The sequence below is a fragment of the Cyprinus carpio genome, chromosome A18, assembly GCF_018340385.1.
Source record: "Cyprinus carpio isolate SPL01 chromosome A18, ASM1834038v1, whole genome shotgun sequence".
NCBI classification, from domain to species: domain Eukaryota; kingdom Metazoa; phylum Chordata; class Actinopteri; order Cypriniformes; family Cyprinidae; genus Cyprinus; species Cyprinus carpio.
Window position 1 is genome coordinate 18,994,646 of NC_056589.1, and position 21,004 is coordinate 19,015,649.

A 21,004-nucleotide genomic window follows, 5' to 3' on the forward strand; every position below is an offset into this window, starting at 1 on the left:
TGGAGGCCTTTGAGATGCCTTTCAATTACCATCTAAATACTTTTTAAGACTTGATGAAGCTAATCCAGGTATAAAGACCATCTAATGGTGCATCAACAGTTCAAAACAGCATTGGATTAAATTAATATTTGACCTAATTCATAAAAATTTGGTTACTACTGCAATTTACCCCATTATAAATGAATGGATCTCTTTCAACTGAAATTGATGTTTTTAGGAGATGCTTGTAAAAAAATTAAATAAAAATTTGACTGGAGCATGTTTTAAATACTCGGAAAATACTATTTCAGTCTTCCTGCATCAAAATTATATGTTTGAGTCAATGTTTTTGCTGCATCTTTTTCTTTATTTATGAAACCTACTAGCAATTTCTGAGTGACAACTATTTCACCACCATTTTTTTTCAGTGTACCGAAGTAATTTTCATTGAAGTAAACTTAATCACATTAATAGCAGTACCCAAAACAAGTTAGAATACACCATACACAGGCTTAGAATCCACTTTCTAAGTTATGCCTCAAAGCTCAAGATGTGGCTCACAGCAGCTACAAACTAAGACAAAGATTTAACAGCTTCAGTTTATCTTCCCTGGATCTCTTGTGAGGCAAGTGAGGATGTTGCCACTGAACCACCAATGCGCTCTGCCACTCAGCATATGCTAATATAATTAGAAAGGCCTTTAATGTCCTTGAGGCTCATTGTAAGCCTCATAAGTCTCACAGAAAATTGAAAGCATAAAAGGAAAGGGAGGGGGTTAGGGGGCGAGCAGGCTAAAAGGACAAGCAAAAATGTGCTTGAGTGGATGTTAAATGGTCACTTCTGATAGATACATAAGAGTTAAGGCTCACAGACTCATTCTTTACACACACAAAAAATAAAAAAACTGAAAACATGTCAAGCATTCCTGGCAGTAATCATAACGTTAATTTGATTATGTCAGTAATATAATATGTAATAATATGTTAGTATTTAAAGCAAATGAAATTAAACTGCAGGGCGCAACAACTGTAGGCAGATGATCTGCTATATTAGAGCTGCAGTACAAAGACATCATCCTTTATATCCCAAGGCAGGTTTGTAAGAGGTGAGCCTATATTTGCACTTCTTTAAATAGCAAGGGTTCACTAAAGTGCTGCTATGTGTGGCGCAACATTGACTCCAAGTGGCCTTTTATTATAATTGCACTAGTATGGCAATATGCAAATTGCTTCACTCTCATGCAAGTGCTGGATCTCAGATCACTTGTAAATTCTCTGGTTTTAGAGCAAAATTGAGACCAACAAGGCTTATGAAGACTGAAGAAATGTTTGGACCTATGGAAATGCTATAGCCTATACACATTTGGGTAAAAGTCTCCTAGGGGAGCTAAAGTGATGGGAAATATTAATACTGCCTGTTAGACTAATAAATATGTCATAATTTTATTGATGACATTTAATATTTTATTACTTTTAAAAAAATACACTTTCACAAAACCAAAAATATATAAAAACACCAAAAAAACAACAAAAGATGAAGTACAATTATCTTTTTACGTAATACCTCAACAACAAATCCAAATGGCCAAGACTGACATCCTCTTTCCTTAGTGTCACCCCGCTGGGAAAATATATAATTAATTAAATAAATACAAAAACCATTGAAGGTTGGCTGGTCTTAGATGGTTTATGTCAGTCAGCGCTGGTCTCCCAGCCTGGCCAAGCTGGTGTTAGTCTGGTTTTAGCTGGTTGGTGAGCTGGTCTCACAGTCTGAGCAGCTAAAGAAGTCAAAACCATTCTAAAACCTGCCTGCTAAACCAACTATGACCGGTCTGGAAGACCAGGTAAAATCAGCCAGCCGGGTTTTTAGTTTATTTGTTTGTTTCCAGCAGGGATATATAGACAACTACTTTAATAGTATTAATCTCATCAGACCATTTGCTTGTTCAGTCCTCTAGCCCACGTCTCAGTCCTATTCCTGTCTCGTTTACTGTACTACCTCTTGTCTCCAGCCGCGATGCAATGCAACGTCCTTGGAGGCGCTATAAACCACTCGAGCAGCAGAGAGTTCTAGTCGCCAGCTAGTGTGCGTTTGTCTTCCACCAAGTCATCTGCGCTTCCAGCAATGGCCCTGCTGAAATCTACCAAGATTTTGACTGGTGTCGGGGCTCAGGCCCCTGTTTTAGCAGTCCTACAACTCCGTGCAAGGTAACTGGAGTCTTTATTTTTCTTATGTAAGTTAAACACTCTGTTGTCAAGGTAGCTTGTGCTAGCAAGTTAGCGTACTGAGCATTTGAGCAGCACAGCACCCTTGAAATTTACAGTATGCTACTCTGCTGTAACACGAGATATTGCCCTTGTGCTTTTAATAGTTATAAATGCATTAATGCTATTAATGTTTTTATCTTTCAACTAGACATTTTAACACCATATGATGACGGTCAGTGTCAGAAGTTATATATCATGAGATCAGCAGATTGACGACATATTTCAGATATGTCATGTTCAACTAGGCCTAACTGGCTACCTGGGACTAATCTAGGTCTTCATAGATTTTTCTATGTAAGTTTGGTGGTATTATAGCATGATTAGTGCGAGTTAAACAAAGTAGCCACCTTAGAAGGATTTTTAGTTCTGTTGTTGCTGTCTCTATTAGTGAAAGTATAAAGTTACATCAGTAACCACTGTTGCTGCAGGTTGCCAGGCACCTAGCTAGGGTACTTAATTTTTATTATTTTATTCATTCAATTTATTTGTGTCTGGGAATTTTTATCTACTTGTTCAGTCATTTGTAATTCTCTCTTAAATTTGTCAGCTAGCATTTAAATAAAGCTACATTTAAATATTTTACTTCAAGAAAATATTAATTCATTTATTTTATGTGGTTATTTTATTTACTTTGTTTTTATATCTACATTATATCTACATTCCCTTTTTTATTCTTCTTTTTAACTTTTAAATATATATATATTTTTTTTTATTTGTCCGTTTTGGGTTTACTTAATTATACGTGACTGAAGTTATCTGTGACTTGAGCAGGAACTTGATAAAAAGAACATTCTCTTGTAACACCTCATTACACCTACTTCTTCAAAACTGGCCAATCCCTACAGCCCGTTCTCAGCCAGAAACATGCCTACATAAAACCCCAAATGGTCCTTAAACATTATTGTTATTAATTAATGTTATGCATTTTGGGTTTTGCTTGTTGTTGAGGATAAAAAAAGTAGCAGTGTGTCTCAAAGGCAAAAAAAAAGTGAGAGGAGCAACTGTGCACGTAGTACGGTTTTATTTGTAGTTCTAGTTGCTGATCGGTACAAGGTGACTGACATTTAGAGCCCGGTTGAAATGGGTAGTGTGTGAGCATGACACATGATTGGTTCTGATGCAGAGGGTGGAGTGCTGTACACTTCTTTTCATAGGAGTACTGCACTACTTTATGTGGGTGGGGTTTAGATTGGAATTATACTCTCATTTTACACCGGTAATTACAGAGGTGACCTATTGTTTGCCTGTGCAAGCTAACAGATTCTTTATTCTGAAAGTGTGTGCCAGACATCCATCAGAACAAATACATGCATGCAACATGCTTAACAGTAGAGGAGATTTTAACTACATGACTGTAAGTCTCATTAATGGTGGTAGAGGAGTTTAGCAGTGCAGTTCAAGCTTTTAATGACTTTCCTTCCGGTTTAAAGAACAGAAGCTCTGTAATGATAATCGCCTTATAAACTTATACAACTTGGAGAACATTTTAATAAGATGTCCTAAGAATGGGTAGATATGTCTCCTAATGTATATGCAAATTGGTTTCAGAATCAGACAGTGTAAAGACAAGGTGGTCTATTTTTAAATATTAGGGATGCTTGAACTTAAGGCTTCGGCACTGCTCCACATTCTTTGGAGTTCACGAGAGTGTTTGACCTCAGTTACTTCCAAAAGCTTATGCAAGACTGAAAGTAAAATGTAACTTAACTTTTAAATCTCAATTAGACTTTTATATATATCACTTTCCTATGACAGTGCGCAGTCATAACTATTTGACTGGAGCAGCATACTTGCACTTAATAGTTAACATAAATGAGTATTCTTTTTTTTTTTTTTCAGCTCATGGTGGACTGAGGTTCAGATGGGACCCCCTGATCCCATCCTGGGTGTCACAGAGGCGTTCAAGCGTGACACCAACCCCAAGAAGATGAACCTCGGAGTAGGAGCTTATAGAGACGATCAGGGCAAGCCGTTTGTTCTCAACTGTGTCCGAAAGGTGCCATCTTGCATATCTTAAACACCTTCAAGTGATAGTTCACCTCAAAATGAAAATTCTGTTATATTTAATCACCCTCGAGATTTCATACCATGTATACATATCTTTCAGCTGTTGAACACAAAGAGAATATTTTGAAAATTGTTGTTAACCAAAAAGTAGCCATTGACTTCCATAGTCTGGGGGGGTGGGGGAGTAGAAGATGAACAATTTTCATTTTTGGGTGAATTATCTCTTTCATTATAATGTAACAATTGGCATATGTTATGCTATTATCTTGTTATATTTCACCCTGGTTATACTATTTTACCTTCTAAAACGCTTTTTTGTTTTATAGCTGGCCTGCATTTAAAACAGCAATTGTCCATAATGCTATACATTTCCAAGCAGCCAAATAAAGTTTTAATATTCTAATCCCTGCACAAAACAAATGACAGATTTTGGTATTGTCAGGCTGAGGCCCAGATTGCTGCTAAGAAGTTGGATAAAGAGTACCTTCCTATTGGAGGGATGGCAGAATTTTCAAAGGCCTGTGCTCAGCTGGCTCTTGGACCTGATAATGAGGTCTTAAAGAGTGGAAGAGTAAGTACTTTAAAGCAAACCATTTTGAAAGGAAGTCTTTTGATTATTAAATTATTAGATGTGATTGTTAATTGCCAGATTTCTGTGCCCACAGAGCATCACCGTCCAGACTATCTCTGGAACTGGATCTCTTCGTGTTGGTGCTAACTTTGTGGTATGATATTTTCATATCGTTTTTTGCTTCAACTTTGAGTTTGTAATGCTGTGTTAGACCTGATTGCTTCAATTCAAGACTTTCTTTTTTTTTTGACATAATACTTTTGAAATAATGTGATCACTGTTGACTCTATTGTTACATCTGGTGGTTATTGATTGAAAGGGGGTTAAAACGTTTGAATTGTAGTTCACCACAAGTAGTCATCTCTCTCACTTTTACTTGACTAGTCACGATTCCACAATGTGTCCCGGGATGTGTACCTGCCTAAACCATCCTGGGGTAACCACACCCCTATCTTCAGAGATGCAGGCATGCAGCTAAAGGCCTACTCCTACTATGACCCCAAAACCTGTGGGTTTGACATTAAAGGAGCCTTGGATGAGATTTCAGTAAGAAAAATGTTTGTACTTTTTAGGGATAAACATTGTACATTTGTTGCATTTTTAGCTCTCGTCTTTTCTTTTGAACCCCTTTTTCTCTGCATAGTCAAGTATTAATAAAGTGTGGGGGGATCCTACAAATGAAATAAGATTTATGTATTTATTTAATAATAATCCCTTTCAGAAAATCCCTGAGAAGAGTGTGATTGTTCTGCACGCGTGCGCTCATAATCCCACAGGAGTGGACCCAAGGCCCGAGCAGTGGAAAGAGATGGCTGCTCTGATCAAGGTAACGGGATTTGGCATTAAATTAAAGTACAAAATCCAGCTGAACGCAGGTCTCAGAAAAGTTTCTCAGTGAAGTGACAGAGAGATATAGTTGGAAGGCCTTATACATTATCTTGTCCTTGCATTATCCTTGTGTTTGACCAGTTGGGCTGATAAAAGAATGACTGTCCTCAGTCTCAAATGAATGAGTTTTTCAGTGATAATAAGTGTCTTCGCTGTCATTTCAACAGAAAAGAAATCTCCTGGTGTTCTTTGACATGGCTTACCAGGGATTTGCCAGTGGTGACATTGATCGTGACGCCTGGGCTGTGCGTTATTTCATTGAGCAGGGGCACAACATTCTTCTGTCCCAGTCTTTTGCTAAGAACATGGGCCTGTATGGTGAGCATCAAATATATTAAATATATAAGGCTGCATTTATTTGCTCAAAAATACAATAAAAGCAGTAATGTTTAAATATTATTACAATTTAAAAAAAAAAAATCTTACTGACCCCGAACGTTTGAATAGCAATGTAAGTGTGTTTTTACTTTTCACGCAGGTAAAATTTTGTTCACTAGTTTTTAGCTTGTTTATACTGTTTATTGCTTCTTGAGTAAATGTATCATGCTTTGAGATATATAATGTTTTTATATTTTAACTGGAATATTATAATTATTATTAATAATACTTAAGAATAGGAAAGTCAGTGCTCTGTACCTTTGTGTCTTCAGGTGAGCGTGTAGGGGGCTTCACGGTGGTCTGTAAGGATGCTGAAGAGGCTAAGCGTGTGGAATCCCAGCTGAAAATTCTCATACGGCCCATCTACTCCAATCCCCCTATGAATGGAGCTCGTATCGCCTCCACCATTCTCAACACGCCTGAACTCTACAAAGAATGGTGAGTCCTGAGATAAAATCCCATCACAAACAATGAGCCAATGAGAACTGAGCTATACAGACTGTCGCTTTACTGTTTCTCTGTTAGGCTTGTGGAGGTGAAAGGCATGGCCGACCGCATCATTAAGATGAGGGAGATGCTTGTGTCGAACCTGAAGAAGGAGGGCTCCACTCACAACTGGCAGCATGTCATTGACCAGATTGGAATGTTCTGCTTCACAGGGCTCAAACCGGAGCAGGCAAGTCAAGTGAAAGTGCATTCTGGGAATCTCTGATAAGGTCTCGGTTATTTTCACTATCAGCCTTTTCTCACTGGCTTTTCTCTGCTTGTCTTCTTTATGGCTGTTTGTCAGGTGGAGCGTCTGATTAAAGAATTCTCTATATACATGACAAAAGATGGGCGGATCTCTGTGGCTGGTGTGACGTCTGCAAACGTGGGATATCTAGCACACGCCATCCACGCTGTTACCAAGTGAAGCTGGCACTAGACACCATAGTTGCAGCAGACAGCGAGCAAGAAAAAAATATTTAGATGATTCGAAAGTCCTCTGCTGCATGTCTTTTAGGACCAGATATGAAATAGGACTAATGTAGATTTCCAGTTCACTTGATTTGGTGTTAATTCATAACTCTGAATGTGAGCCACTCGATGAATTAAGGCAGGATTCTTCCTTTCAAGATGATAAAAACAAGCTTTAAAGAATATTGCTTATCATGATTTCCCTGAAACTGATATAAAAACCCTATATAATTTAAAATAAAGAAACCAAAAAAAAAGTTTTCAGAACAATAACTCTAAATAAGAGTGATTGAATGATTACCCTATATGCTTTATGTTAGAGAAATCACTGAAAGGAGTAAACCAGATTGGACATTAATTGCAAAAGCCTTCAAGGACTGTAACCAGTTTATCATAGTCACTTCACCTAGAGGTGCATAAACGATTAAACTTATCAAAATGATGATTTGGCACCAAAGGTCTTTAAGCGGTAACGGATTCTTAGACATGTTTATGACTATAAGGCACTTATTCTATACTGAGCTACTGAAAGCTTACTACTAGTGATCAAGGATTGCCCGTAGTGTTAGTGTCTAGTATTTCCCAAATGTTACACATAAATCATTTAATAAATTATTATGCATTCACACAATTTTTTGTTTTATCCTGGCCATTAAACTTAATCTGTCACTGCATCTGTGAAAAATCGAATTAAGATTCATTTGGAATGAAAACTGAACACATACTATAACTGATATAACATATAACTGATATTTCAGTGGTTAATTGATGCTTTAAGGAAAGCTTTGCTTGTTTAATGTGTGTGGATGCTGATTATGTGAATATGCAGTTTGTAAAGGATTATTCTGTTTTGAAAAACTGTTCAAATATATATATATATATTTGTATAGCTATGTGTTCCTAAAGCAAATTGAGCGATTCATTAAATTTCTCCAGAAGTTCTCCGGAACAGACATCGAAATGAAATGTCACGAGTGATGGCCTACTGTATGACTCTGATTAAACAATGAACAAAAGAATAAAGGTGAGCTCAACGAAAACTCACGTGTTTAAGGTCTCGGCATGTAGATAGTTGAGAGTCTGGTAACAGGACGCTTCTCTCCTGGGAAGATTATCACTGCTACTGCTTGCAACCAGATGGAGCCAAGGTAATGCTGCGAGCAGACAGCAGTATTTGCATTAGGCCTACTATACAAACGTTAGAAACCAACCCCAGATCATTTACAGTCATATTAGCTGCAGGAGACATTAACATTTTATATTAAGTTATATTGATCTATAAGGATAAGTGTACATACGATTTAGCTTTTTAGTGATAAATTAATTTGTAAAATAATAGATATTGCATGTGGTTTAATTAATACGTGGCCCTAAAAGCTGCACGTGTGATGATGATAAAAGAAAAAGTTTAGCCTGTTTGTTTTACCATAGGAATTGCAAAGTTTGGCAGAAGAGCATCAAAACGTACACATTATTAAACTGGGTAAGTACTCAAGCACTATCTAGTTGGATCAGAAGCTCTTGGCTAGTTTTGGTTCATGACCCTTTTTTTTTTTTTTTTGGTCAGGTGGCAAGCTAACAACAGTTTTTTTTTTTTTTTTTTTTTTGTGCAAAAAATCTTTCAAGGGACGAAATAAAGGATTAATATTACCATGAACTACCATATTATTGACAGTTTTATAAATATATAAACAACAGCAAATGTGTTTGCCTTGAACTTAATGTAAATGGGGAAGGGTCAGATTTTCTTTTACCATACATTATTTTCTCAGTGGTTTAGTGTATGAGGTCATGTTCTCCCTTCCGTGGAGAGAAGAAAAAAAAAACTTTTTGGGTGGTGACACACCAGTTATTAACAGCAGATCTAAAAGAAGCTGTATTTGAAATTAGAGATTGTTTTTACCTGACTCTGTTGTGTTAATCGTGGACATCTCTGTTACTAGATGTTACAAGTCAGGAGAATATAGAGAGATCTGCATCTGAGGTAGAACAGCTTGTTCAAGAGGAGGGTCTCAACTGTCTCATCAGCAATGCTGGAATTAATGTAATTGCCAACCTTGAGACAGTCACTGCAGACAAGATGTTGGAAAACTTCCATACCAACTCTGTTGCCCCTGTTGATGATCACCAAGGTTTCATTTTGCAAATTAAATCTACAAACAATATATGCACATATGTACACGCTCATCACAAATGTCTAAAAACTTACTGACTTACAGAACTTGTCATGCAGGCCATGCTCCCACTGCTGAAGCGAGCAGCTGCAAATGCTGAAATAGGGATGGGCATGTGATTGGTTGTTTGACTGAAAAGGATCATGGGTCATTTCTTCAGTATACTGGTGAACAGCTACCCTGGTGATGCTGCAGATGTTTTTTTTTAGATGCAAGAAGCAATAGGAGCTTTATTATTGTTTTGCTATATATATATATATATATATATATATATACATATATATATATATACAGTAGTATGTACTGTATGTATGTACATATATTAACTTGTTCAATAATCAACATTCTTGTTCAGGGTTATTTTTCTTATGAAATGCTATTTTAATATTTGGGATTGTGAATGTGACAGCGAACAGAGAGGATCATGATTAAACTATTGTGACATATTGGCATTGAAAGCATTGAAATGATGATAACATCATGCTTGGTAAATAACGAACAAACGTTTCACCACTTTTATGTTGTTTAACTGCAGCAAACAGCCACAGTTCTGAACGTTTTTCACAATTTAAGCAGGGTATGGCAGTCCTTCAAGGACAAGAAAAACTACATTACATCCTATTTATCATTTATTTTATTATTGTTTTGTAAAGCATAAAAATGTGTTGTTGAAGGTGTTTCATTTTAAAAGTTGTACTGACATTTAAATGAGTTTGCTATTATTGTTAACTTTAAATAATAAAACTGTATATGTATGAATAAAGCTGTATTTAGTAACATTTTTTATCTTCTGATTTACTTTTCTAATAATTGCATTGTCTATTGGTGGCAGAATATCAAATTTGAAGACATAACTGTTTTCTTATGCAGCCTTTCAAGTAAATAAACAGTTCAGCTTAGTTCATATTTGTATATCTCATTGCACAGTGCAGTTATGTCAGTTATACTATTATGAATTACCGCATCATAACAATCATCTGTTTGTGTTGTAGTATAGAATCATCTACAGTTTTTTTTTGTGTAGAATATGACGTCTATGAATATTATTTTGTTCTAAGGCAAATGGAGGTTCTCCTGTCTACAATACTGACACTCTTTTCCATAAGCAATTATCTAATCTCACAAGGTGTGGCTATTTGGATACAGGCAGTGATAAACTGGCCATTGAATTTGCACAGTGTAATAGTAAAGAAGCAGAAGAGAGCTAGAAAAAGAAGAGAGCAGTTCTACATTTGCCAGTGAAACACATCGTATCCATCTTATGTTTCAGCTGTAGATTCATGAAGGCAGCACAGACGAAGCCTGTTTAATAAGACCTGAATGAACAAGTGATCAAACAGGTTTGCCCTTGTGTTTGCTGATCGTCTGTCAGGTGATTGCTCTCAACTACGTCTGAATATGGAGCCACTCCGCTCATACTTTATTCCCAAAATGGAACTAATGGAGGAAAATTAAAGCTCAAAAAGGTAGGCCTTTGGTTCTTTTATTTTGTTTTCCTTTTATAATATAAATGAAGTACATCAAAACCTGCGAGAATCCACCCTTGTCTTTCCCCGAACAGTATCTTAAAATAGACAGATATATTATTAAACAAATACTTCATGAACTATGTATTGTATACTTTATATACTATGAAAAACACTATATTGCTAATAGTACAGTAAATGTTATATAAATCGCATTCTTGTCAGGTTAAATATGAATATTAAGCAATATAAGTAAACCCAACAAAAGTAACTTTATGTCCTTCTTTTCCAGGCCTGTCCATGGCAAAAAGACATGATTTTCTTTGCCGTTTTGGGTTTGACCTTTAGAGAAATTCAACTGTCATTCTCAGAGGAATTGGAATATAGTATTTTGGGCATATCTGTTGTCTTTTTCCTTATAGCCCTCTGCCTTCTGATATGGCAGATTTACCGCCACTGCACACGGTTTCCTGTTTCACAAAGACCTGGTAAGTTACCATGAAAATGAACTGGTTGATTTTTTATATTTGACCTAATATTACACAAGATTATATTAGAAGATACAGGTGTAGTTTTAGGTAAGCATTTAATATTTGTGGCTTTAGTTGCACAGTATTGAATAAGAGGTATGACATTATTTATTATATCTACAGTACTGTTCAAAAGTTTGGGGACAGTAATATATTTTTGTTGTTGTTGAATACTTGAAATGAATACTTTTATTGAAAAAGGATTCACTAAGTTGATCAAAAGGGACAGTAAAGACATTTATGTTCCAAAACATTTTTATTTCAAATACATTGCTCTTTTGAACTTTCTATTCATCAAAAAAAAAAAAAAATATGTATTATGGTTTTAACAAAAAATATTGATAAACACCAAATAAGCATATTAGAATGATTTCTGAAGGATCACGTGACACTAAACTGGACTGGAATTTGTGATTAAATAAAATGCAGCCTTGATTAGAATAAGAGACTTCTTTCAAAAATCAAAAAAAAAAATCTAATGCTAAAAAAAATGCTAAATATCTATCTACATCTATTTGATTCTAGTGAATATTTTGTTAGCAGATGGCCTGTTGGCTAGGAGTGGAGGTTTTCAATATGCTACACAAACAAATGACGCTAAGGTAAGATTCATTTACATAAGCCATCACTGTCTTCATAACCTGGAATGCATCCATTTTGTACTGTGTTTGCTTGCTTCGTTTTTGCTTGCTTTGACCTAGACCAAACAAAATGGATGAAAAACATGTTTCACAGATGGTTTGCTTTGGTTGCCAACCGCATGTGTGTATTTCTAAATATCAAATAACACTATGTGATTATGCTAGAAAATTAGACCTGATACACACTCTGTCCATCAGATGGAGGTTCACTATGAAGAACTGAGCCACCGCCTGTCACCTGGGACCTCTTACACTAACCTGGGCAGTAGTTTAGATCTAGCAAGCATAGCAGATCTGGAAGAGGAGAACATCCAGGGATCTCTGCGCTTTTCATTGTTCTATGATCAGCTGCAGTCCAGACTGGTGGTGACGGTGCTGGATGCCCAGGATCTAGCCGTGCGAGATTTCAGTCACAGTGTGGACCCATTTGTTTGGGTGCGGTTACTGTGGGCAGAAAGAGAGGATGAGGAGCAGAGTTCAATGCAGTGTGTTCTGGAGGAATGGCAGACACGTCTAGTGAAGAAGAGCTGCAGTCCTGTGTTTGGAGATCAGTTCTCTTGCACTCTGGCTGAAGAGGAAGTATCAAAAGTCACTGTTAGATTTGAGGTACGTAATGGACCTTACATCTTATTTTATCATGACGCATTAATTCACTTTGGATTGTTTGTTTTAGGTTAGGGATTTTGATAAATACTCAAGACAGGAAATTCTAGGAGAGGCCCGTGCTCCCCTGAACAGTCTGAAGCTCTCATATCCTCTGGAGTTAAGAGAGGAACTGCAAGTACCCAAGAAAGTAAGTTTTATAATAATAATAATAATAATAATAATACGTTTTATTTATATAGCGCCTTTCCAAAACCCAAGGATGCTTTACATGAAGTTGACAGATAACATGAACACAAATATACAGTTGCATGATCAAACAAATAGGCAGACAGAGATCTTATAGTGTACAAGATAATTAACCAAAGCAAGCATGGAACTGAAAAACGAGGTAGACCATCAATTAACAAAACATATTGTAAAAAAGTGAGTTTTGAGATCAGTTTTAAAGCTCTGGAGTGAAGAGACAGCACTGAATATTTGAGGAAGTTTTTTCCAGAGCTTAGGAGATGAAATGCTCAAAGCCCTGCCACCCACACTAGATAGTCGGAACTTAGGTAACTGCAAGCAAATTCCCAGAACTCGATCCCAGCGTACGAGTAGGGGTTAATTAATTCAGAAAGGTAAGAAGGTGCAGAACGATGACAAGCTTTGAAAACTAGGGTGAGTGTCTTAAACTGAATACAATAGATAACGGGGAGCCAAAGTTATTGCTGTAAGACAGGAGTGATGTGGGCTGATTTTTTTGGTAAATGTAAGCTGAATTTTGAATTAGCTGCAAATGATCAAGGGCTTTGTTAGGTAGGCCATATAACAAAGAGTTACAATAGTCCAGGCTTATAGTTAAAAGCATGATTAACAGTTTCAGCATCTTTGAGATTTAGTTAGGGTTGTATATGGACAATTTTGCATAGATGGAAAAATCAGGACTTGACAAGCTGGTTTATATGGGGTTCAAAGCATAGTGTGAAATCAAATAGTTCACCAAGATTACGTATAGTGGGGTAGGGATGAACTATTGCTCCGTCAATGTTAATAGACAACTAAAATACAAAATTATACAAAATATATTCAAAAAACTAAAAGAATCTGTTTTTTTCAGTATTTAACTTTAAGCAATTTTGAGCCATCCATACTTTAAGATCATGTAGGCAAGATGTTAAAGAAAAGAGAAGAAAAACAGAATTGGACTGTGCAGTAAAATAGATTTGCATATCATCAGTTTAACTGTGGAAATTAAGACCAAAGCACTGGATGATCTGACCCAGAGGAAGCATGTAGATTAAAACAGAAGTGGACCAAGAACAGAACCTTGAGGCATTTCACGGGAAAAAGTGACAGAACAAGAGACTATTGCCTGTCTGAGAGATATGAACTTAGCCACTGTTTCAGTTTCAGTTTCTGTTTCTGTAATGCCGATCACAGAGAAACAAGAAGTATAGTATGTCAAACAGTTTCAAAAGCTGTGCTCAAGTCCAAGAGGTTGGCGATTGGTCTAAAATTACCCAGGACTGTTTTGTTAAGGCCAGGTTTTTTGAGTACCAGGGTGATCACAACTACTTTCAGTCCAGTACATAACCAGTCATAAGGGATCTGTTTATCATGTGAGTGATGGGTATAATGAGACAAGGCAGAACTTTTTTGATCAGGCCTGGATCTAGCTGAAAGGAAGAGGAGTTAGAGTTCATAATCAGCTGCTCAACCACAGATGTACTGGTGAGTGTAAAGTTAGAGAGTCGACAGGGTATCTGAGAGGCATAGGGTTCTGAAGGAGCAAAAGAAAAAGATTGATAGATATTGTCAATTTTGTGTATTAAATGTCAGAACATATTCACAGATGTCAGAAGAAACATTAGGAAAGGGAGATGGCGGTTTGATAAGCTGGTTGATCTCAGAAAATTGTGTCCAGACCCTGGACACAAACATTGTCAATACCAGCAGAGCAGATTAAATCAAGGGTATAAGAATGAGAATGTGTAGGAAAATCAATGTGCTGTGATAAATAAAAATAATCCAGTATAGTCATTAAGTCCTTTTGGGTTTCAATATATCAAATTGGAAATTATGAGATGAAAAACAGTTGGTATATTTTCTGTGTAGGATATGGTTGGTGAGGTACTGCTCTCTCTGAAATACATGCCTACATCTCAGAGGCTGGAGGTGGGAGTGTTGAAGATCCGCACAGTATGTCATCCCAATAAGACTGAGAGAGGTGAGGAATAATTAAGCGTATACTTACAGATGAATGGAATTGTTAAAGAGTATTTGAAATAAATTACACTGTTAACTGTGCTGCAAACTTATACATTTTTATTCTTTAACACATTAATATATGGAGAAAAATACTGGGACACACCTCTTAATTATTGAATTCAAGTGTTTCAATCAGACCAATCAGACCAATTGCCACAGGTGTATAACATCAAGCACCTAAGCATGCAGTCTGTATTTGCAAACACAAAATGTGTCAATCTGGAAAGCTTTAGTGAATTCAAGTTTGGTTCTGTGGTAGGATGCCATCTTTGCAATAAGTCAGTTTGTGAAATGTCATCCCTGCTAGATATTATTGGTATTATTGGAAACTGGAAGTGTTTAGGAACAGCAGCAACTCAGCCAAGAAGGGGAAGACCACACAGAGTCACAGAGCGGGGTCACTGAGTGCTGAGGCGCATGGTGCGTAAAAGTCACCAACTTCCATAGCTGATGAGTTCTAAACTTCAACTTGGATTAAAACCAGCACACAAACTGTGCGACAGGAGCTGGGAGCAGCCTCACATCACCAAGCACAATGCAAAGCAGACTGGTGTAAAGCATGCCGTCACTGGACTCTGGAGCAGTGGAAACATGTTCTGTGACATATATATATATATATATATATATATAAAATTAGTTATTTCTGTAGCTTTAATTAATTTGTAAACTTTAGTTTTAACCTTATTTCTGTTATTTGCAAAGGCAACATTTCTATTTTGTTTCAGTTTTTAGGTTTTTCATCTAATACTTATATTTTACTTTTATTTCAGCTTTATTTCAAATACCGAAAACGATTTTAATAGTTTTAGTTAACCATAATAAGACTTATTAGAAAAGATGACATGGAGCTTTTCTGAGATGCAGCACGATTGTGTGATATTGCTTACCAACAATTCACAAACAAGAAGTTACTATTGAATAATTCCCACCTTAGACAAAGCATTACCAGTATATCTATTTTTCTATTTTTGCTACGCTAATAGAAAATAATTTCAAACAAATCCACAGCAGAATGAACGAATTACTCATAACCAGTGTCTCCACCTACTGGCATAATGATGTATCTTCCCTTACTGATAGCCTTATAAAAATTAAAGGGATACTCCACCCAAAATGAAAATTTTGTCATTAATCACTTACCCCCATGTCGTTCCAAACCCGTAAAAGCTTTGTTTGTCTTCGGAAAACAATTTAAGATATTTTGGATGAAAACCGGGAGGCCTGTGATTGTCCCATAGACTGCCAAGTAAATAACAGTGTCAAGGTCCATAAAAGGTACGAAAGTCGTCAGAATACTCCATCTGCCATTAGACGTGCAATCTGGGTTATATGAAGTGACGGGAACACTTTTTGTAAGTGAAGAAAACAAAAATAATGACTTTATTCAACAATTCCTTTGTCAACAATCTCCTCAATCTCTCCATATCACCGTATGCTCTTCTGTGTCATCTGCGCCACAAGGATTCTCTGTTTCTACATGTATTTAGCTTTGATTTGAAAGAAAACAGCGCATCCTTGTGGCGCGGATGACACAGAAGAACATACACAGCATACGGTGATATGGAGGGACACAGAGAAGACTGTTAACAAAGGAATTGTTGAATAAAGTGAATTTACTTGGCAGTCTATGGAACAGTCACAGGCCTCTTAAATTGTGTTCCGAAGGCGAACAGAGCTTTTACAGATTTGGAACGACATGGGGGTAAGTGATTAATGACAAAATTTTTGTTTTGGGGTGGATCATCCCTTTAAGAGTTGAATGTACAAATGTATTCATTATGAACCAACAACAAACAATAGTGTATTTTCAAATTTAACATTAACCAAGCTTAATTAACAAATGTTGTAAAATTACTTTTTAAATTATTTTTAAAGCATTTGTTGATTGTACTCACAGCTCTCTATGGCAGAACCAGCATTACCTGCAACCACTGCAAACTTCGACATCAGAGTACAACACAGAAGAAGCGCTGGGAGGTGACTGTGTTCAATGAGGTCCTGACCTTTGTGTTGCCAGATCAACAGATTAGAGAGTGCACCATTATAGTGTCTGTTTATGAAATTCAGCCTTCAAAGAAGTCTTCCAAGCGTTTGATTGGTCATATCCACATCAAAAAGGGCAAGACCTCCGAGGACGAGCACTGGAAACTGATGATGCAATCACTACGACAGCCAATCGCTAAGTGGCATTCAATCTTTATCTGAAGACACCTAATATTTATTGACGTTTACACGCTTCCATTTCCGGAGGTGGGAGGCCTTACTTCTTAGTTTTGTGTGTTTTCAGGTTGGAATGTGGAAACTTGTGCGCTGTCAAGAACAACAAAATGTTGAATTTAAATGTTTATTCGTGTGTTTCTTTAACTATGGACACTCTTGGCCCAGTAGACTTCAAACTCACGTTCACACCCAATATCACTAGTTTTTTTTTTTTTTTTTTCATCTGACAATATAGAACAGTGGAGATGTATAAAGTTTGTCATTGTACACATGACATCAGATCAGGAACATTTCTGCCACAGTGTCATCTCAAATAATGAACTGTGTTTAATAGCATCATGTGGTAGAAATTACATTTACAACATTTTTGGAATGCAGTAGCTGACTGTTTTGTCTTGCTAAGGTTAAATTCATTGCTGGCATTAAAAGAATTCTAAATTCAAATTGTCTTAATTTAGAGATGTTTGGAAATGATGCACAATAAAATATGTAATTCAAAATTTTTTTTTTTTTCAAACCACATCATGTCTCATTTAATCTCAGGCATGCACTTCACTCCCACTGCTTTTTGGTGTTTAAAAACCTAAAAGTATGAACTTTAAAAAAAAAAAAAAAAAAAAAAAAAAAAAAAAAAACTTTAGCCTACTAGGAATTGTTGTTAAAATATCTATGCCAATATATGTGTATATGTATGTATGTATGTATACACACACACGTAAATATATATTCGTTTATTCGTAATGAATTAATCCTTACTGACTTGTTTACCAAGCTAATTTAAATCATCTGTATTTTGTTTTCGAATGACAAAATAACAACCTAAAAAACGAAAACACAACACTAACACCTAAAACAAATAATAATTAATCTTTCAACGTCATTCATTTTCAACGTCAGTCATGTTGTTGTTTCAGAGTACGTTATAGAGTTCATACAGGCTCAATAATATCCTCATACCAATGCCCCTTCAAAATTCTATTAGATCACGAGAAGAGTTTAACCAATTGAAATACAGACACAAAAGCACTTCGATATAAATGTGATTCAGCAAGCCTGCAATGCATTTTTACATATTTAAATGACAGTAAACTGTCAGCATTTTGGATTTAACAGAACAAGCATGTGATACCATTTCTTTCCCCTCATCTATCTCCGCACTGAATGTGTCTATAATGAAGGATGTCTAACAGACGGATTTGTGCTGCAAACGTTGCACACATCAGCCATCAGTTCCAGCCCACTGAAGCACTGGCTCACTGCAAAAAATGCAAAGCTAGACAGCACTTGAGGAGGCTGCATCATTAGCGTGATGCTAGGATAACAGCATTTGGAAGGAGAACAGAACACCACTACCATTTAAACAGATAAGCGTCTCAGTGGCACATTATTTAGCTTTGGCCAGCTTCCAGGTTGTTTGTTTGAAGTTACTGCGGAGCCACTGGTCCAGTCTTCTTGTAGACAAGTAGATAGTGAATTAAAGGGATACTCCACCCAAAATGAAAATTTTGTCATTATTCACTTACCCCCATGTCGTTCCAAACCCGTAAACACTTCATTCGTCTTAGGAACACAATTTAACATATTTTGGATGAAAACCAGGAGGCCTGTGACTGTCCCATAGACTGCCAAGTAAATAACAGTGTCAAGGTCCATAAAAGTTATGAAAGTCGTCGTCAGAATACTCCATCTGCCATCAGACGTGCAATCTGGGTTATATGAAGAAACGGGAACACTTTTTGTAAGCGAAGAAAACAAAAATAACAACTTTATTCAACAATTCCTTTGTTTTCTTCGTTTACAAAAAGTGTTCCCGTCGATTCATATAACCCAGATTGCACGTCTGATAGCAGATGCAGTATTCTGACGACGACTTTCATACATTTTATGGACCTTGACACTGTTATTTACTTGGCAGTCTATGGGACAGTCACAGACCTCCCGGTTTTCATTCAAAAATATCTTAAATTGTGTTCTGAAGACGAACAGAGCATTTACGGGTTTGGAACGACATGGGGGTAAGTGATTAATGACAAAATTTTCATTTTGGGGTGGAGTATCCCTTTAAGGTGAACATCACGACTTTGACTCATAATGAGCAGGGCTGAACAGATGTTATGCCCCGCTGCTCAAGGCCATTCCCAGGGATTATACTTCTCTCTTCAAGACTGTTTGGAAAACTGTTCCTCCTACAGTCTGTTAATCAAAGTCACGATGGGATTTGGGGCGAAAGGGTGAGTATGAGAAGTCTGGGGCCTCGGAAGGGAGGAATGCATACCTTTTTTTTCTTCACTCTTGTTTAAAAACACAATATGTGACCCTGGATCACAATAACAGTCGCTGGGGTATATTTGTAGCAATAGCCAAAAATACATTGTATGGGTCAAAATTATTGATTTTTCTTTTATGCCAAAAATCATTAGGATATTAAGTAAAGATCATGTTCCATGAAGATATTTTGTAAATTTCCTACTGTAAATATATTAAAACTATAATAATTTTACAGTTTTTTACTGTTTTTTCAATCAAATAAGTGCAGACTTGTTAAGCCAATATGTCTTTTAAGACCCCAAACTATTGAATGACAGTGTACATAAAAAAAAAAAAAAACAGCACATGTACTATGGTTTTTGATGCACTAATTTTAATAAACCCTGGTGCTTTTGCTTCATTTTTGACAGAGTGGGATGGGATGTAACTATTAAGCATTGAATATTTAGGACAAACTCCAGCCACAGAAGCTATAATAACTAGAATTCCTCCACCTAAAACCTAAAAAAGATTATTTAGACAACTGCTAAAATGACTAACACATATTTTCATATTTATTTGAATTAGCTTTGACTATCTCTGTCCCATATGCTTCCACTGTAAGTGCATCACTTATAACCCTTTGAGCTGTACGGCCCCACATGTACTATGGTTTGTGATGCATTAATCTTAATAAACCCTGTTACTTTTGCTTCCCTGTTACTTTTGCTTCATAATGGAGAGTGTTGCACTATTGTTGTTGTTTTTGTTGTTACAGAACTTGATTTCTGTTGATGGGTTACTATGTGTTACGTACTGGGTGTGTCTACAAATATTTGTGTACATTATACAGCACGAATAGATCTATTAACAACATTAACATTTTTGTATTGTATTGTATTGTATTGGTCGTACCATTCATTCTACCATTATATTTGTACATTGTGTACACTGACGTGTACAAATAAACAGAATATAGAAAACACGTAATTTGACATAAAACCTATTTTTCAATTTCACTTGGCAATTATTAACAAGTAAAAAATACGTCACATTGTATTTTGTATGTTTTGTGAAATTGTAAGGACTAATTAGTCTATGATTAATAATTAAATTACTTTCAATAGTAGTCTAAAATAAAGTAAAAATGTCTCAAAATAACACTAAGGCCTAGTCCACCCAAAAATGAAAATTCTGTCATTATTATTGTGTCATTCCCGGGATGTATAGATTTCTTCTGTGAAACACAAAAGAAGATATTTGGAAACATGTTGATTCCTATCGACTGCCATTGTATTCTTTTCCAATAAACTGACACCGAAGCTGCATGTTTATTAATATTCTTCAAAATATCTCCTTTTATGTTCCACAGAAGAAGAAAAAGTCTTCAACTTGAGGGTGAGGAAATGACAGAATTTTCATTTTTGCTTCCCTTTAAGTAAACTATTTTACATTTTGTATTTTGACTGAACCCCTTGAGAAAGAATCAATGGTTTCAGATGAAGATACAATGGTTTATGTAAAAAAAAAATTGGAATTAAATTAAACCCAAGATTACTGAGGTCTCCCAACTTGAAAAACATTCCGTAGGGGTTGAAAATGTATATACAGTATATTGATTATATTTATGGCTCCGTATGTGCTCAGAGTACAAGATTTGCCCTGATATGTAGGCCTTTGCATGTGGAGGATATTTTCAGGCTGTGCGTTTATGGGTCTCATGGCATGAGCAATGCTCCCATAGCTCTTCCAGACCACTGCTGTTACTGCAGTAACACATTATAGTTGGCTCACACACTGCTTATGCAACATTAATGAATCAA

At 36.2% G+C, this 21,004-nt stretch overlaps 2 protein-coding genes across 2 annotated transcripts; both read left to right on the forward strand.

Annotated features, from left to right (window-relative positions):
- The first annotated feature begins 2,018 nt into the window (after nt 1-2,018).
- Nucleotides 2,019-7,230, forward strand: got2a (glutamic-oxaloacetic transaminase 2a, mitochondrial). The gene is made up of 10 exons (XM_042775252.1): nt 2,019-2,186; nt 4,086-4,242; nt 4,696-4,824; nt 4,919-4,978; nt 5,209-5,370; nt 5,546-5,650; nt 5,880-6,030; nt 6,363-6,528; nt 6,616-6,766; nt 6,881-7,230. Exons 1-10 carry the CDS (start codon nt 2,104-2,106, stop codon nt 7,001-7,003), a joined length of 1,287 nt encoding a protein of 428 aa, XP_042631186.1. The 5' UTR covers nt 2,019-2,103; the 3' UTR covers nt 7,004-7,230.
- A 3,231-nt stretch (nt 7,231-10,461) lies between these two features.
- On the forward strand, nt 10,462-17,437 carry LOC109110127 (synaptotagmin-2-like). Its single transcript, XM_019123170.2, has 7 exons — nt 10,462-10,687; nt 10,980-11,175; nt 11,758-11,819; nt 12,057-12,464; nt 12,532-12,651; nt 14,562-14,673; nt 16,612-17,437. The coding sequence occupies exons 2-7, from the start codon at nt 11,001-11,003 to the stop codon at nt 16,917-16,919; spliced, it is 1,185 nt and encodes a 394-aa protein (XP_018978715.1). The 5' UTR covers nt 10,462-10,687; nt 10,980-11,000; the 3' UTR covers nt 16,920-17,437.
- Nucleotides 17,438-21,004: the final 3,567 nt, after the last annotated feature.

Coding starts and splice junctions, on each gene's coding strand:
- got2a (XM_042775252.1), top strand. CDS start 2,104: ATGGCCCTGCTGAAATCTACCAAGATTTTGACTGGTGTCGGGGCTCAG. Junction 4,979..5,208: donor GTGTTGGTGCTAACTTTGTG/GTATGATATTTT, acceptor TTACTTGACTAG/TCACGATTCCACAATGTGTC. Junction 6,031..6,362: donor TAAGAACATGGGCCTGTATG/GTGAGCATCAAA, acceptor TTGTGTCTTCAG/GTGAGCGTGTAGGGGGCTTC.
- LOC109110127 (XM_019123170.2), top strand. CDS start 11,001: ATGATTTTCTTTGCCGTTTTGGGTTTGACCTTTAGAGAAATTCAACTG. Junction 11,176..11,757: donor TCCTGTTTCACAAAGACCTG/GTAAGTTACCAT, acceptor ATATTTTGTTAG/CAGATGGCCTGTTGGCTAGG. Junction 12,652..14,561: donor AACTGCAAGTACCCAAGAAA/GTAAGTTTTATA, acceptor TTTTCTGTGTAG/GATATGGTTGGTGAGGTACT.